The 18199-nt window shown below is 42.5% G+C and overlaps 1 protein-coding gene across 1 annotated transcript in view; it reads left to right on the top strand.

Annotated features, from left to right (window-relative positions):
• The window catches only part of Poln (DNA polymerase nu), a 164040-nt gene that overhangs the window by 135983 nt on the left and 9858 nt on the right, over positions 1-18199 (top strand). Inside the window, exon 21 of the mRNA XM_052199313.1 lies at positions 6540-6671. Within this exon, the coding sequence (XP_052055273.1) occupies positions 6540-6671 (132 nt within the window). The remainder of the gene's footprint in view (positions 1-6539; positions 6672-18199) is intronic.

An 18199-nucleotide genomic window follows, 5' to 3' on the forward strand; every position in this document is an offset into this window, starting at 1 on the left:
GGAGCAGTCTATCTGCTGCCACACATTCAGGTCTGCATGGATTCCCTTGCTTTGGTCAGTACTGTTTTGAGAGCATCAGGGCTTGTACATAGACCCTGAGAAGAATAGTCTCCTCCTGACCACTGAAAGCCAATGTTCAGTCAAGGAAAACCAACAAAACTGCACAAGCCTCAGTGTGAGCTTCAGCGTGGTGCATGCTTGTCTCTCCTGGTTACCTCACAGTCTCTGTAACTGCAGTGCAATGGATATTCTGGATCACAAACATTGTCTTGTCCAGATCCCTCCCCAGTACTCAGGGCTTTGCACTTGCCCTTCCTTTCACAGGAATGATTTCCCTATATGCATAAAACTTATCCATCTTTACCCCACTCTCTCCCCTTCTCAGAAATCACACACCACTGTGTTAGTTGCTCACAGCGAGGCAGTAAGTTCTCACAGAAAGCACTGTTAGCTCATGATTCCTGTGGTGCCTGCCATTCAGGCTACACTCTGCTCCGGTCTGCTGACTGGAGCCGTGCTGTCACCTGAGGCTCCACTGGTGTTCTTCTGTTTCCTGCTGGCCCCATGGGTCTCCAGCGTGATCACCCTGTACTGTGACCACTTCATACTTCAAAGCCGGCTGGCTGTAAAGTACCAGCCTTATGCCTATTCATCTTGTTCAGGGTAAAATGCCCATCCTGAGCATCAGCCCAAGAGTCCAGGAGTGGCCATCAGTTCAGTTCTGCTTAATAACTAACTCAAAGAAGCACAAAGCACCCACTGAACAAGTAACAAGGCTTTGAGAACATCAGGCTCTATGAAGTCTAGAAAGCAGTGTGGAAGCCAGTAATCAAACTGAGGGTAAGAGTACAGCCATGATACTGGTGGCTCCACAGTGTTGCCTGTCCTGTTTCCTCCTCAGCTTCCTCCCTACTGTCCCCAGACTTCAGGGGGGGTTGCCCTGGGGTAGGGGAAGCAACATTCTGCCAGACTAGAATTTGATGTCTTGGATCCTCCTGCAGATCTGCCATACCTGGAGTTCTGCACTCCCAATGTTGTCCCTCCCACACCCACTCCCACCCGCACACCAGGACTCAAATCCCAGTTCTGTTCACCTTTTTGACCTGGTGGCCTCACAAAAAACCCTGTACCTCTTTGCCCATTCGTTTTGCCTTAAAGGCTCCCATGAGGTTGCTGGAGCTGCAAGTGGTACAGTTAACTTACATCTCTGTCATCTGCTTCCTGTTTATCTGGCTCCCATTTCAGGTGTGAGCTGTGTGGCTGTTTCCAAAGGTCTCCTGACTCTCCAAGCTGGAGCTGGCACAGGAAGGGTGGGGGCAGGATAAATGTGTGACTGTCCTAAGTGCTACTTGGCCTTAACCTTGCCAGTAGGAGAGTCAGACCTCACCACAATAGTTGTTTCCCAAAGAAACATGGCCTCACAGCACCCACTGGCTCCTTCTGAGCTTTCACTTTGTGTTTTCTGGAGAGGACTGTAAATAAGCAGTGAGTCAGTAGCTGAGATGCTAGTGAAGGGAATAATTTTCTGCTTTTAGCTCTGGTGGTGACAGGGGCTCCCACCCTGAGCTTCTATCTCTGTTGCTCCATTGTTCTTGCTCCACCTAACAGCTAGAATTACTGTGTATCTGCTGTTCAGTTCATGATGTCTCTGTCCCTCCCTTATTTGAGCCAATCCTTGCTGATGAGTAGGCTTGGGACATAAAACCACCAGGCTCCAGTGCTACCGGGGCCTCAGGAAACCCAGTGGAGGAACCTTGCACAGGCAGCTTGTGATGGCATTTAGAAGTGTTTCTATAGACGCCATCTCTGAAGCTGCTGATAGTAGTGCCTAACCAGGGAGAAACATAACTCAAATGCCACCTTTAGAAGATGGTTATATGATTGATCATTGTGAGAACTGTGATGAGGACAGAAGGGAAAACCATGGGGCTATGAGACAAGCAGAGAGGGCACTCAGAAGAGATGTGTGTGTGTGTGTGTGTGTGTGTGTGTGTGTGCGCGCGCGCATGCCCGGTCTCCTGCAGCAGGTATGGCAGTCCCGCCCGGCCTCCTATCACCTAAGATTTGTGTATCCCATGTGTTGTCTAGGTTCTTGACCCAGAGCTGACTCACAAGCGCATTGCCTCTCCTATATCCAGCTAAATTCAGCATCTTGCTGGGCCTGCTTATAGCCATCTCTGCTAATTGATTTTTGTAAACGTGATACAAATCAAGACATATCCGGGAAAAGGGAATCTTAACTGAGAAAGTGCCTCCAAGAAATTGAAGCCAAGTCTGTAGGTATTTTCTTGATTAATAATTGATGTGGAAGGTTCCAGTCCATTGTGGATGGTACTACCCATGGTGGTCCTGCAGTGAATAAGAAAGCAAGCAGAGCAAACCACTGGAAGCAAGCCAGTAAAACAGCACTCTTCCATGGCCTCTGCTCCTATTTCTGCCTCCAGGTGTCAGTCCTGCTTGAGGTCTTGCCCTGACTTCCCTCAGTGAAGGACTGTGAATGAAGTATAAGACTAAATAAGCTCTTTCCTTCCCAAGTTGCTTTTGGTCATAGTCTTTATCACAGCAATGGAAACTCTAATGCACTATCTCTGAGCTCAGCAGGACTCTAGTCCCTACTGGAAGTCATTCCTAATCCCCAGGCTTGCTGGGTTCCTGCTTTCTGATGGTTGGCCTAATGCTGAATCCTCCCCATGATTCCTCAGTGAACTCCATATTCAGCTGTTGTACTCTCAGCAGGAACTCACAGGATGCATACAGAATGCCAGGCCTACCCTGCAGCAGGAGGATAAGGGCTCATGCCTGCTCCTAAGGGACCTGCCTCTGCCAGGAGAAACACAAAGTGAAGCCAAGCCTCATACTGAGTACCCTGAGGATTGTACTTATGACAGGACCTCAGAACTTGAGAAGCTGCCCAGAGCAGCAATACCTGGGCTGTATAGGAAGTCCTATTTAAGTAAACCATACAACACTCTTGGAGCTCTCTGTAGCTAGGCACTTTCTCAGGGCTAGAAACAGAAATGGCCTAGTTAACCCTGCAGAAATTAACTTAGGGAAGAAAGGGTTGTAATACAGTCCATTATTGCAGGAAAGCTAACACAGGAACTTAAACATCACATGCACAGTCGAGAGAAGAGAGGAAACATATGGGTCCTTGCTTGCTGTTCTTGTGTACTGTTCAAGAGCCCTGACTAGGGAATAGTGCTGCCCACAATGAGTCTTCCTATATCAGTCAAAATAATTCTCTATAGACTCACAGGCTCACAGACCAACCTGATCTTAGATAAATCCTCAACTGAGGCTCTCTTCCCAGGGGATTCTAGTTTGTGTCAAATTAGCAGTTAAAAACTAAGGAGCATAATCTGCTCATATACTTGACATGCAAACACTGGAACTTTCCACTCCATAACCTCAAAGTCGAGGAGTGACTTATTTATTTTTATTTTATATTCATTAGTGTTTTATATGCATATAAGTCTGTGAGGATATCAGATCCCTTGAAACTGGAGTTGCAGACAGTTGAGAGGTGCCATGTGGGTGCTGAGAATTGAACCCAGGTTCTCTGGAAGAGCAGCCAGTGCTCCCAACCACTGAGCCATCTCTAAGCCCATCATGTTAATTTTATAATGTAAAATACAATCCAATTCCAAAATCCTCTCAATGTCTTCAAAAATTCTAGCACTTCAAAGTCCAAAGTCTCTTGCGAATTCTCTTAACTATAGGCTCCTATAAAGTCAAAACCAATTTTCATCCTTAAATGTTTTTCTTCCAGAAGGGAAATGTTGGGACATAAATGAACAATCAAAAACTAAAATTTAAATTTTAGCAAAACTAAAATCTACCATAGACCCAAATCCTATAGTTCAGCACACATCTGAGATTCACTCACAGCCTTCTGGGCTCCAAAGGCCTTGGGCAGCCCCACTTCTCCAGCCCTGCCATCTGCAGCATACATAGTTTCCCTATTAACCACCTCCATTTTATACCTACAGCAAATCTTGGGGGGTAGACATCCTACAGTTCTGGATTCTCCAATATATTGGAGGGGTCTTAATTGCAACTGAGGCTTCACCTTCAGCAATAGTCAGTCAAAGTCCTTCTTCAGGGACTCCAACTCTGTTATAAGGTGCCAAGCCTCAGATGGTCTCAAATCCTCCCTTTAAAACCTTCAAAACCAGTACTTACATTACCAAGTTCTACTGAGGTGTATGTAGCCTCACCCACTCTGTCCACAGCTTATTAGCTCTTGTGTGCTGATGCTGAGAAAATACTTTCCTATTGTTCCAATGCGTCATAGAAGGTTTCACCTTCATGGTGTTAACCTTGTTGACAGTCACAAGATTAGCTGATTCTTCAGTCCACAATCAGCACGCACAGGTTTTTAGCCAAAATATTATGCAAATAGCCTTAGTCCAGTTTATAATAAAGTCCCCATTTCCCTCTGAAACATGATCTGGGCCTTCTGTCTGTATTACTTTCAGCAGTCTTTTCTTTGAAACTCCCACAAGGATGGTCCATTGAAGCATCTGCAACTCCAAGCTCCAAAGCATTCAACACCCTCACCTGATCTTCTGCTCACCACAGGCACCAAGCACACTCATGGTTCACAAACACACACATAGGCAAATGTCACACACATAAAATAAAATAAAACAAAAATATTTTAAAAGAATGACTCATTAAGTTCTTCCTAGGTAACTGATTGGCTTTTTCTAGCCCAAAGTAGCAAATGCTTCTACATTCTGTCCATAAAATCAGTCCAAGCATAAAAGCTAATGGTCAAGTCTATTATAGAACACCCAGCTACTAGTAATAGTTTCTGTCCAAATTACACGTATGTTGCTGCAATAAAATATCCTGGGGAAATTGTTTATTTGGGATATAATCCAGGATGCCTAGACATGTAAAGTCACAGGCCTGAGATGATCCAGGTGTTGGAATTGTAAACAAGGACTTCAAAGCTGCTCAAAAGCATAAGTAAAAACATGCTCACAACAAATGGGAGAAAACAAAATCTGCCAAATAAAAAAGGCCAAATGGTAACCCTGGAACTGCAAGTAGAAATATCTGAAATTAAAAGTTCCCCAAATAAGTTTAACAACACATTGGAAACTAGGAAAAAAAAAGACAAGTTTAAGTCCCTCTGACTGGCTGGATGAGGGTTTCAGCCTCTGTTGATTCCTTTCTTAAAGCCAGTGGACTTGTCTCTTCCACTGGAAAATAATGATTAGAATTTGATGAAAGAAAGGGTTTTGATGAAATTTTTTTCAGTAAAATGCAGCAAGGCACATAACTTTATTATGGAGATACCACACTATCTTCATTAAGCACTAAGGGAATTTAAAGAGGTTCCTCCACCTCCCAGCAAAATTTGTGCCAGGAAGGCCTGGACAAGGGCAGAGGACCCAGGCATCTGTCCCTCTTTGTTGAGAAAAAAAGATGAGCTCTCCACTCTTCCAAGCAAATCTCCTTTTTCACTGGTCCAAGAGTTCACTGTTGCTGCCAGGGGTGGCCTCACTAAAAAGGGGATCAAAAGGTGATTGAGAGGTCAGCTAGCTCCTCTTTTAAGAAACCTTTCCAGTCTTCACCAATACAGAGCATAAGTCCTAAGCCTGAAGGCCTCTTGGGTATCCCTTGTGAACTGGAGTTGGCCAGGTCAAAGCTTAAGGAGCTTTTCTCTTGCCATAGTAGGGACTCTACTAGGAATCAGCTCTTGGAATCCCTCAGTGTTACTCCAAGAACACAGGACTTTCTCCGTAATACTACTGTTAGGAAAGGGCCCTGGCATGCATTTCTGAAGGGGAGTAGAAGAGAATGGTTACACATTAAACCTCAGGTAGAAGCCACATTAGTTTAGAATTTGGGTCAGAGGATTCCAACACCAGGGCTAAGGATTAAGCTAAGAACTTCTAGTCCCAATTCATGATTGAAGAAACAGATTTATTGAGAGTTAAGCAACTTCCCCCAAGACCTCTAGAACTTAATGTGGTTGGCAGAGATGAAGTCAGACCCAGGTTTGTATATCCCAGTATCTGAACCCAACAAACAGGTGGCTCATATGCTAGAACTTGGTGCCACCTCCACCAGAGACTTTCACTACTTCACTGTGGCTACTTCACAAGAACTTTGCCTACTTGAGAGAAAAACACTGATCTGGGTCAAAAGCATGTATTCTAAAATAAGAATGCTAAGCATAGGGGCCCCTGAGTACCATAGTTCCACATTTGCCATCTACTCTGCCTTCCTTGTTCCTGTGGACCCCATAGCTTCCCTACAATCAATCTCCTATTGACTACGCTGAGAGTAATGATTCTGCCTGTTCCCAACTTCATGTGTAGCTCCTGGCAGACAGTCAAGACTACTGGGAGAAATACATTTTAAATGGTCCTGTTCAGGCCAGTGGCCACCCAACATCCAGTGTGTAAAGCCCAAAGCTAATATCCAAACCAATCACATAAGGCCCACACCACCACTGGGCCCTTTGTCCCTCGGGCCTAGTTAGGCAGGCCTGGACTCTAATGATATATCTTCCTGACTGACAGGGAAAGAGCGGCTTGCTGCTTGCCTTGGAGTCACTGTTTTGGAAGCCACCCACTTTTTGGAGAGATTTTTGCAGAAGTACAAGAAAATCAAGGACTTTGCCCAGACAGTTATTAGCCAGTGTCACAGTGCAGGTAAGCCAACGCCAGCCAGGCCTCTCCTCTTGAAACAGACAGTGGTGTCCATAGCTCCTCATTTTGTTGCTGAGTGGATGGACAGACAAATGAGTGTCTGTATGGTCTGTGTATGACTTAGTGAAGTTTGGTGGAGGTGTCTGAGCTATCAGCCCTACTGGATCAACAGTCCTAAAAGACTGCATGTGGAAAGGAGGGGGCTAGAGCTGGTTTCTACCTATAGCAACAAAATGAACAAGCTTGAATTAACATGATAGCTACACATAGAAAGATATTTGTAGCTACCTAATGCTACTTTGTGGATTCCTCTTTCTTTTGTACTTTCTCACCCTTTTAACTCCCTAACACTAGATAAGGAAGAAGGGAAAGAGATCCCTGAATAAAGTCAGGGGTGGAAAGGGGGCAACATTATCATTAGACTACTTCCTGCTGATCAGGGGGTATCAAATTCATTGGAGCAAGTTTGATCTTGGCTGTCAGGACATCTAATTTCTTCTTGTTTCTTCTTTGCCCCTTGTAGAGCATGAGATAAATAGTAGTCAGCTGCTGTGGACAAACTGAAGCAGCCCCACAACCCACACCTGGGATTAAAATGAAAACATATTCCTATAGTATTTCTGTATTTTTTAAAGAGATCAAAACTCCAAATTGTCACTACAGTTAAAACCCTACACCTAGACTGGGCAGTGATGGTGTATGCCTTTGATCCCAGCACTTAGTCAGATGCAGTCAGATCTCTGTGAGTTCAAGGCCAGCCTGGTCTACAGAGTGAGTTCCTGGACAGACAGTACTGTTAAACAGAGAAACCTGTCTCAAAAAACAAACAAACAGAACCCTACACCTGAAAGTTAAGACCATATATACTTACATGCTGGCATGTATTTATATATTTATATTTATGTAGTATCTCCACAAGCAAAACTTGTCTCTAAACATAGCACAGTAGGGATGGAGCTTTATATACACTCTGTAAGTATGACTCTGCCCACATATTTGTTTGGAAATGCATTGCAATCCTATTGACTATACATTTTTTGAAAGCTATCTTATTTAAACCAGTCTCACTAAAAATGTGAGACTTGGACACATATGCTTTAATTGGAAATAAGAGGATAAAAGAGTTATTTTTAATATTTATTTATTTTAATTTTATGTGTGTAAGTATTTTGTTCACATGCATGGTTAATGTACAGCATATGTAGCTGGTGCTGTGGAAGCCAGAAGAGGGCACTGGATCCCCAGAACTGGAGTTACAGATGGTTGTGAGATACCATGTGGGTGCTGGGAACCAAACGCAGGTTCTCTGCAAGAACAGCTGGTGCTCTTACTCACTGAGCCATCTCTCCAGCCCAAGAGTATTTATAAAAGAAAGATTTGTGACTGTGCATAAGTTATATTCAACACACATGCACTGAAAAAAATAAAATATAAATAAACAAACAAACAAACTGTTGGAAAGAGCAGCAGAGGAAATCACAGAAGGAAATAAAGGAAATAAATGGAGGATCAGATATTAACAGTAAGCAGGAGGGTTAATAGCTGGCAGAGATACCATTCACAAATTAGTACTAACTAGATGAAAATGAAAATTTTGTTGAGCTGGCAGGACTTCCCATTCCTAAAGGGCTCTAGAATGTGGCCCTGTGGTACAGCAAACACATGTAGTCCCAGATGTTCTCAGGTACTCAATAGATTATAGCCTGGAGCCTGAAATCATGCTCATAGGTTCTGGGCAGTCACCACAGGCTTGTTCTTGGCCTGCCTGCAGATGCCACCAGGCATCTTAGTCTAGGAGCACTGTTGCAAGAGATTTGAAGAGTCTGATGTCAGAGCTATAACCAGAGGACAGTCTACATGGAGTGAAGGTATTAGATTAGGAGCAGAGGTGAAATGAGGGCAAACAACAGGGTTGTCACTCAAGGAGATTCCAAGAGGCTAGGGCCCAAACAGTATAAGTGGTGTCAGGCTCTAGATGTCCATGCACTCTATCTTCCCCAGCTCAAACAGAATCTCATCCACACCAGTTGCTCCTAAGGCCTCAGGGAGGCCAGGTCCACAACTTGGTCACATAGTATCTTAACACAAAATGCAAAATTGTCCAAACCAAGATATCTCAACTACGACCAACTAAGTCTGCTGCTGCTTTTGCTCCTCTACCTTCTTCCCATGCCTGATGGCCTTAGAGTAGCCATAGCCATTTTTACAACAGAACTGGGGGTGGGGGTGAGGGAATAGATTCCTGCACCAATATTGGCAATATGCACTCACTCCTAAGTGCATGGTGGAGGCCTGCCAAGTATCCTGACATGAAAATGACTTTGACAGTGTTGCTTGCTTCAACTCTGAGCACCAGTTTGGAATGGCAGGGCATCAGATCCTTTTGCACTATAAATAGGAACTCAGCAGCAGTGCTGGAAATGTTGGGTAGAGTAACACCAAAGCTTGAAACATATAGTCAGATTACATCCAATTTGGGCCACAGTAGAGTCACTACATGGACAAGCTATAAAGCAGGTCAAAGTACATGAGTTTTCAGACACTCAGCCTATTTATATAGTTACCAAGAGAAAAGGAAAATGAGGAGAATCCTTGTAAGCGGCTATGTCTAGAGGCACACAGTATGAGCCAGGAGAAGACTTGCACAGAATAACCACTGGAAACAGCCAGTTGGATCATCCTAGAGTTCATAAAAGCAAGAATAAACTCCCTGACTACCTGATACATCCAGTAAAGGCATCACAAGAGCTGAACTTTATAGCCCAACAGAAAGGCTACTCTAAAGTCCTTGTCCCCAACATAAAGATAGGCCTCAAAGGCAAGGAGATACCTCAGTAACATAACCCTGCCAAGATACGGGCAGACAGAGAACAGCCACACTTATACTGACAACATGAAGTCTGCAATGTCCACCATCCAGTCAGAAGCTATGGACATGTGAAAGCATGGGAAGCAGATGTACTGACCCAGAAGCACAGTGCTCTGCCCTTGTATTACATAACTCCCATGGAGTGGGGGGTACTCAGAACCTCATCACTTCATGACGATTACATTTTGGCAGCTCAGTGCTTACCTAACATGTGAAAGACTCTAGATTTCAGTACTTAACACCCTACCACCACCACCAAAAAATTATAAATATTTTATGTAGAGAATTCTACCAATTCTCAGACCTATGAACTCACCAATGAAAAACTTGCTTCTGACCTATACCGAGTTAAAACAGAAGTCTTCACTGCTCAGGAACATATGTAACCAATTGTAATGGCTACTCTTGGTTGTCAATTTTTCTACATCTGGAATTAACTAAAACCCAAAAATGGAGGCACAGCTGTGAAGGGTTTTTGCATTATTTGAAGTAGGAAGATCCACTTGTAATCTAGATCATTGAGGCATGAAAACTCACCTTTAATCCAGATAATTTTAGTTTCCAACCTCTAATCTGGGCCATACCTTCTGCTAGAAGCCTATATAAAGACATGGAAAAAGGAAGGTTTGGTCTTTGCCTGTTTACTCTGTCCTTTTTAGCAATTCTAGCATCTACTGAAGACCACCTCAGACATCCAGTCTCATGGACTGAGCACCTACTGAATTCCTGGACTTTCTGTTCACAGCCAGCCATTGTTGGATTAGCTGTACTGCAGCCTTTAAGTCATTCTAATAAATCCTTCCCTACCTCTATATATTTGGAAAGAGGAAGATCCACTTGTAATCCAGATCTTTGAGGTATGAAGACTTGCCTTTAATCCAGATCATTTTAACTGGGAAACTCTACCTCATAGATAGGTAGATCAGGATACATATGATGAGATGAGATGAGTTGAGATTCATTCTATAAATTCTTTTACTCTAGAGAACCCTGACTAATACAGATTTTGGTACCAGAATTGGTTCTAGAGCAACAGGACTATATAGATGACTCTTTTGATTAGGCTTTTCAATTTGGTAACCTACAGTTACCAAATCTCTCCAGTTAGTGAAGCCTCTCCTGGGAGCTCAGAGAGTACTGAAAGCCCATGGTGTGAACTACATTACAAACCTAAAGAAACAAATACATTTGGTTATCCTGTTTCACCAATTGTAGGTGGCAATTGTAGGTGGCTTTGGTGATTCTGTATACAAAACTTTTGACAGTTTGGAAGAAAAATAAGGAAAGTGATGACAATGCAAAGTTTCTCCTAGCATCTCTGGATAAATTGACAAAAGATAGATGAGTTTCATGATAAAATTAACTTCTAGTATCTCAGAATAAGATGAATTCATGAATTTTTTAGGCAAATGGATGGAACTGGAAAATATCATCCTAAGCGAGGTAACACAATCACAAAAGAATACACATGGAATGCAATCATTGATAAGTGGATATTAATTAGCCCTGAAGCTCTGAATACTGAAGATACAATTAGCATATCAAATGATTCCCATGAAGAAGGAAGAAGAGGGCCCTAATCCTGGAAACGCTTGATCCTGCATTGTAGGGGAGTACCAGGACAGAGAAAAGGGAGGGGGAAAGATAGGAGAATGGATGGAGAGAAGAGGACTTATGGGACATATGAGGGGGGGAACTGGGAAAGGGGAAAGCTTTTAGAATGTAAACAAAGAATATAGAAAATAAAATTATAAAAGATGAAGGACAACAGTGAACTTAATGATAAAACTGACTGGTTCCAGATTCCCACAAACAATCTAAAAGGTTTCTTTTTTTTTTTTTTTTAATTCGATATAATTTATTTACATTTCAAATGATTTCCCCTTTTCTAGCCCCCCCACTCCCCGAAAGTCCCGCAAGCCCCCTTCTCTTCCCCTGTCCTCCCACCCACCCCTTCCCACTTCCCCGTTCTGGTTTTGCTGAATACTGTTTCACTGAGTCTTTCCAGAACCAGGGGCCACTCCTCCTTTCTTCTTGTACCTCATTTGATGTGTGGATTATGTTTTGGGTATTCCAGTTTTCTAGGTTAATATCCACTTATTAGTGAGTGCATACCATGATTCACCTTTTGAGTCTGGGTTACCTCACTTAGTATGATATTCTCTAGCTCCATCCATTTGCCTAAGAATGTCATGAATTCATTGTTTCTAATGGCTGAATAGTACTCCATTGTGTAGATATACCACATTTTTTGCATCCACTCTTCTGTTGAGGGATACCTGGGTTCTTTCCAGCATCTGGCAATTACAAATAGGGCTGCTATGAACGTAGTAGAACATGTATCCTTATTACATGGTGGGGAGTCTTCTGGGTATATGCCCAGGAGTGGTATAGCAGGATCTTCTGGAAGTAAGGTGCCCAGTTTTCGGAGGAACCGCCAGACTGATTTCCAGAGTGGTTGTACCAAATCAGTCACCCCAAGATACTTTATACTGTTTGTGGCTATTGTGAAGGGGGTCATTTCCCTAATTTCTTTCTCAGCCTGCTTATCCTTTGAGTATAGGAAGGCCACTGATTTGCTTGTGTTGATTTTATAACCTGCCACTTTGCTGAAGTTGTTTATCAGCTGTAGGAACTCTCTAGTGGAGTTTTTTGGGTCACTTAGGTAGACTATCATGTCGTCTGCAAATAATGATAGTTTGACTTCTTCCTTTCCAATTTGTATCCCTTTGACCTCCTTATGTTGTCGAATTGCCCAAGCTAGTACCTCAAGTACAATATTGAAAAGATAAGGAGAAAGGGGGCAGCCTTGTCTGGTCCCTGATTTCAGTGGGATTGCTTCAAGTTTCTCTCCATTTAGTTTGATGCTGGCTACCGGTTTGCTGTATATTGCTTTTACTATGTTTAGGTATGGGCCTTGAATTCCTGTTCTCTCCAAGACTTTAAGCATGAAAGGATGCTGAATTTTGTCAAATGCTTTTTCAGCATCCAATGAAATGACCATGTGGTTTTGTTCTTTGAGTTTGTTTATGTAGTGGATTGCATTGATGGATTTCCGTATATTGAACCAACCCTGCATTCCCGGGATAAAGCCTACTTGATCATGGTGGATGATCGTTTTGATGTGTTCTTGGATTCGATTGGCAAGAATTTTATTGAGTATTTTTGCATCGATGTTTATAAGGGAAATTGGTCTGAAGTTCTCTTTCTTTGTTCAATCTTTGTGTGGCTTTGGTATCAGCATAATTGTGGCTTCATAGAAGGAATTGGGTAGTGTTCCTTCTGTTTCTATTTTGTGGAATAGTTTGAAGAGTATTGGTGTTAACTCTTCTTTGAAGGTCTGATAGAATTCTGCACTGAAACCATCTGGTCCTGTGCTTTTTTTGATTGGAAGACTTTCTATGACTCCTTCTATTTCTTTAGGTGTTATGGGACTGTTTAGATGGTCTAGTTGGTCCTGATTTAATTTTGGTATTTGGTATCTGTCAAGGAAATTATCCATTTCCTCCAGATTCTCCAGTTGTGTTGAGTACAGTCTCTTGTAGTAGGATCTGATGATTTTTTGGATTTCCTCAGTTTCCGTTGTTATATCTCCCTATTCATTTCTAAGTTTGTTAATTTGGATACTTTCTCTGTGCCCTTTGGTCAGTCTGGCTAAGGGTTTATCTATCTTGTTGATTTTCTCAAAGAACCAGCTCCTGGTTTTGTTGATTTTTTGTATGGTTCTCTTTGTTTCTACTTGATTGATTTCGGCCCTGAGTTTGATGATTTCCTGCCTTCTACTCCTCCTGGGTGAAATAGCTTCTTTTTGTTCCAGGGCTTTCAGGTGTGTCATTAAGCTGGTAATGTATGCTCCCTCCATTTTCTTTTTGGAGGCACTCAGGGCTATGAGTTTTCCTCTTAGCACTGCTTTCATTGTGTCCCATAGATTTGGGTATGGACTCTTACCAAACATGTGAAAGATCTGTATGACAAGAACTTCAAGACTCTGAAGAAGGAAATGGAAGAAGACCTCAAAAAATGGGAAAACCTCCCATGCTCATGGATCAGTAGAATCAATATAGTTAAAATGGCCATTTTGCCAAAAGCAATATACAGATTCAATGCAATACCCGTCAAAATCCCAACTCAATTCTTCACAGAGTTAGAAAGAGCAATTATCAAATTCATCTGGAACAACAAAAAACCCAGGATAGCTAAAACTATTCTCAGCAACAAAAGAAAATCTGGTGGAATCAGTATCCCTGACCTCAAGCAATACTACAGAGCAATAGTGTTAAAAACTGCATGGTATTGGTACAGTGACAGGCAGGAGGATCAATGGAACAGGATTGAAGATCCAGAAATGAACCCACACACCTATGGCCACTTGATCCTCGACAAAGAGGCTGAAAACATCCAATGGAAAAAAGATAGCCTTTTCAACAAATGGTGCTGGTTCAACTGGAGGTCAGCATGCAGAAGAATGCGAATTGATCCATCCTTGTCTCCTTGTACTAAGCTCAAATCCAAATGTATCAGGGACCTCCACATAAAGCCAGACACTCTGAAGCTAATAGAAAAGAAACTGGGGAAGACCCTTGAGGACATCGGTACAGGGAGAAAGTTTCTGAACAGAACACCAATAGCGTATGCTCTAAGAGCAAGAATTGACAAATGGGACCTCATAAAATTACAAAGTTTCTGTAAGTCAAAGGACACCATCAAGAGGACAAATCGGCAACCAACAAATTGGGAAAAGATCTTCACCAATCCTACATCAGATAGAGGGCTAATATCCAATATATATAAAGAACTCAAGAAGTTAGACCCCAGAAAACCGAACAACCCTATTAAAAAATGGGGTACAGAGTTAAACAAAGAATTCTCACCTGAAGAACTTCGGATGGAGGAGAAGCATCTTAAAAAATGCTCAACTTCATTAGTCATTAGGGAAATGCAAATCAAAACAACCCTGAGATTTCATCTTACACCAGTCAGAATGGCTAAGATTAAAAATTCAGGAGACAGCAGGTGTTGGAGAGGGTGTGGAGAAAGAGGAACACTCCTCCACTGCTGGTGGGGTTGCAAATTGGTACAACCACTCTGGAAACCAGTCTGGCGGTTCCTCCGAAAAATGGGCACCTCACTTCCAGAAGATCCTGCTATACCACTCCTGGGCATATACCCAGAAGACTCCCCACCATGTAATAAGGATACATGCTCTACTATGTTCATAGCAGCCCTATTTATAATTGCCAGATGCTGGAAAGAACCCAGGTATCCCTCAACAGAAGAGTGGATGCAAAAAATGTGGTATATCTACACAATGGAGTACTATTCAGCCATTAGAAACAATGAATTCATGAAATTCTTAGGCAAATTGATGGAGCTAAAGAACATCATACTAAGTGAGGTAACCCAGACTCAAAAGGTGAATCATGGTATGCACTCACTAATAAGTGGGTATTAACCTAGAAAACTGGAATACCCAAAACATAATCCACACATCAAATGAGGTACAAGAAGAAAGGAGGAGTGCCCCTGGTTCTGGAAAGACTCAGTGAAGCAGTATTCGGCAAAACCAGAACGGGGAAGTGGGAAGGGGTGGGTGGGAGGACAGGGGAAGAGAAGGGGGCTTACGGGACTTTCGGGGAGTGGGGGGCTAGGAAAGGGGAAATCATTTGAAATGTAAATAAATTATATCGAATAAAAAAATTAAAAAAAAAAAACTAAATCTGGTAATGACTCCAATTGCAGCTACTGCACCAAATCTAGTATCCTTACTCGTAACTTTAATTTTTTTCAATATCTACTTTTAGTGCTGACCCTTAAACACTTTAACTTCCCTTGTAGCCCACCACCCACCAGAGGTAGTGGAAAGGATAGGATACAGGGGAAGTGAACCTGTTTAGAAAGGTTTTTTGGAAGTTTCTGTCTGTGTTGTCTAGAAATCGGCAGTTCAGTTTTACAGGTTAGTAGCAGCAGCACAATTCACTTGCAAACACTTCACAGATGCATCAGTAGTCCAGTCCATGGGAGTTGGGATAGCAAACACAAATCAGCAGTGATGTCACTACCTAGCAGAGACAGCCAGGCCTCAGCCTCAGCTCCAGTCAACAAGAGGTACCTGGAGGGATGCCAGGAGAAGTTCTCAGCTATGCCTCTCTCAGGGAAGCCAAGATCAGCAAAGATGTGAAAGCCACAAGCACTGCACAGCTGGCTGTATAAGCAAGCCTAGCTCAGTCTCTGTCACTGTCTGTGGAGTCCTATTTATACCCTCCAACATCGTGTGTCCTCCATGCGTCTTCCCTCAGCATGTGCACGTGTGTCTGTCTCAGCTGACATCACTCTGCCAATCATCCCAAGTCCACTGAAGCAGCAAAAAACTGTAGCACACCACCAGAAGTTTTTTGGTGCATTTCTTTCTATGAAGTCCAACAAATGCAGCTCAACTCTGCATTATAAGGCAGACCAATATATGTATGTTGTTATCAAAGAATCCTTTAAATCAAGTGTTATTTCATGTGCTTGCTATAGCAGAACACCCTTTCTCCTGTGTCTGCTTCAGCAAAATGTTCCTTCATGAGCCTTAGTCTTTTACCTGTGTCCACTTCAGGAAAACATTCCTTCATGTGTTTGCTCCAGCTTAACACCATCTAACACTACTGACTCTCAAAAAATACCCTGAAGTTTCCAGTTCACTTACTCGATCAAATCAACGCAGCTGGTAAATGGTTTATAGCTATTGATCTAGCAAATGGTTTTTTCTCTGTGCCTATCCATAAGGACCACAAGAAGCAATTTGCTTTAATTTGCAAGGACAACAATAAACCTTTACAGTTTTACCTCTAGAAAATACTAACTCTCCATCCCTGTGTCATAACCTAGTTAGAAGGGATCTTGATGTGGTCTCTTACTAAATATCACATTGATACACTATATTGGCAATATTATTTTGATTAGATCAAGTGAGCAGGAAGTAGCAAACACTTTGAACTCATTGGTAACACATATGCATATCAGAAGATGGGAAATAAAACCAAAAATTTCAGTGAAATTCTTAGGATCCCACTGGTGTGGGCTGTGCAGAACTATTCCTTCCATGGTGAAAGAAAACGTATTGCACCTAGCCTCTCCCATCACAATATTTAGTGGGCCTATTGGATTCTGGAGACAGCACATTCCTCTCTTGGATGTGTTACTCTAGCCTATATACCAAGTGACTCAGAAAGTTGCTAGCTTTATATGTGGACTGGAAGGCTATTAACAGGTCCAGGCTACTGTGCAGGCTGCTCTGCCACTTGGACCATATGATTCAGCTGACCCAAAGACACTTGAGGTTTCAGTGGCAGATAGGGATGCTCTTTGGAGCCTTTGATAGGCCTGTATAGGTGAATCACATAAGAAATCTTCTGGATTTTGGGACAAGGTTCTACTATCATCTACAGATAACTGTTCTCCCTTTGAAAGCTATTGGCCTGCTGTTGAACCTTAGTGGAAACTGAATGTTTGACAAGGGGCCAAGTTTCTATGTGACCAGAGCTGCACCTCATGAGCTGGGTGTTATCTGATCCACCAAGTCATAAAATAGGATTTGCACAGCAGTGATATATTATCAAATGGAAATGATTCATGATCAGGTCTATTCAGATCTTGAAGGCACAATCAAGCTACAGGAATAAGTTGCCCAACTGTCTATGGTTTCTACTCCCATTCAACACCATCTGCTGCTGAGTATTCACCTATAGCCTCATGAAGTGTTTCCTATGATTAGTTGACTGAGGAAGAGAAAACTACGGCCTGGTTTATTGGTGGTCTATACAGGCACCATCCAAACACAGGCAGCTGCTGCATTATAGACCCTTTCTGAGACAACCCTGAAAGACACCAGAGAAGGGAAAGCTTCCTAGTAGGCAGAACTTTGAGCAATACACATGATCATACATTTTGTTTGGAAGGATAAATTGCCAGATATATATTTGATTCATGGGCCATAGCCAATGGACTGGCTAGATGGTGAGGGATTTTAAAGAACATGATTGGAAAATTGGTAAGAAAGGCATCTGAGGAAGAAGTATGTGGATAGATCTCTCCAAAAAAATGAAGAATGTAAAGATTCTTGTATCCCATATAAATGCTCACCAAAAGGTGACTTCAACTAAAAAGGAGTTCAGTAATCAAATAAATACGATGACTCCTTACATGGACAGTCAGCCTCTTTCCCCAGCCATTCCTGTCATTGTTCAATGGGCCCATAAATAAAGTGGCCATGGTGGCAGAGATGAGATTATGCATGTCCTCAGCAACAGGGATTTCCACTTACCAAGCTGCTGTTGGCTATAGCTGCTGCCAACAGCAGACACTAACATTGAACCCCAAATATAGCATCATTTACCAGTATGAGTAGCCAGAGATCTGGTGGCAGATTGACTACATTGGACCACTACCTTTGAGGAAAGGACAATGCTTTGTTCTTACTGGATACTTGTTCTTGTCATTGATTTGCCTTTCTTGTATGTAATGCTTCTACTGCAAAACCACCATCCACGGCCTTATCCACCATCATGATATTCCACACAATATTGCTTCTGACCAGGGAACTCACTTCACAGCCAGAGAAGGGCAACAGTGAGCCCATAATCATGGAATCCACTAGTCTTATTATGTTCTCCACCATCCT

This window comes from Apodemus sylvaticus, chromosome 11 (genome assembly GCF_947179515.1).
Source record: "Apodemus sylvaticus chromosome 11, mApoSyl1.1, whole genome shotgun sequence".
Taxonomy (NCBI): domain Eukaryota; kingdom Metazoa; phylum Chordata; class Mammalia; order Rodentia; family Muridae; genus Apodemus; species Apodemus sylvaticus.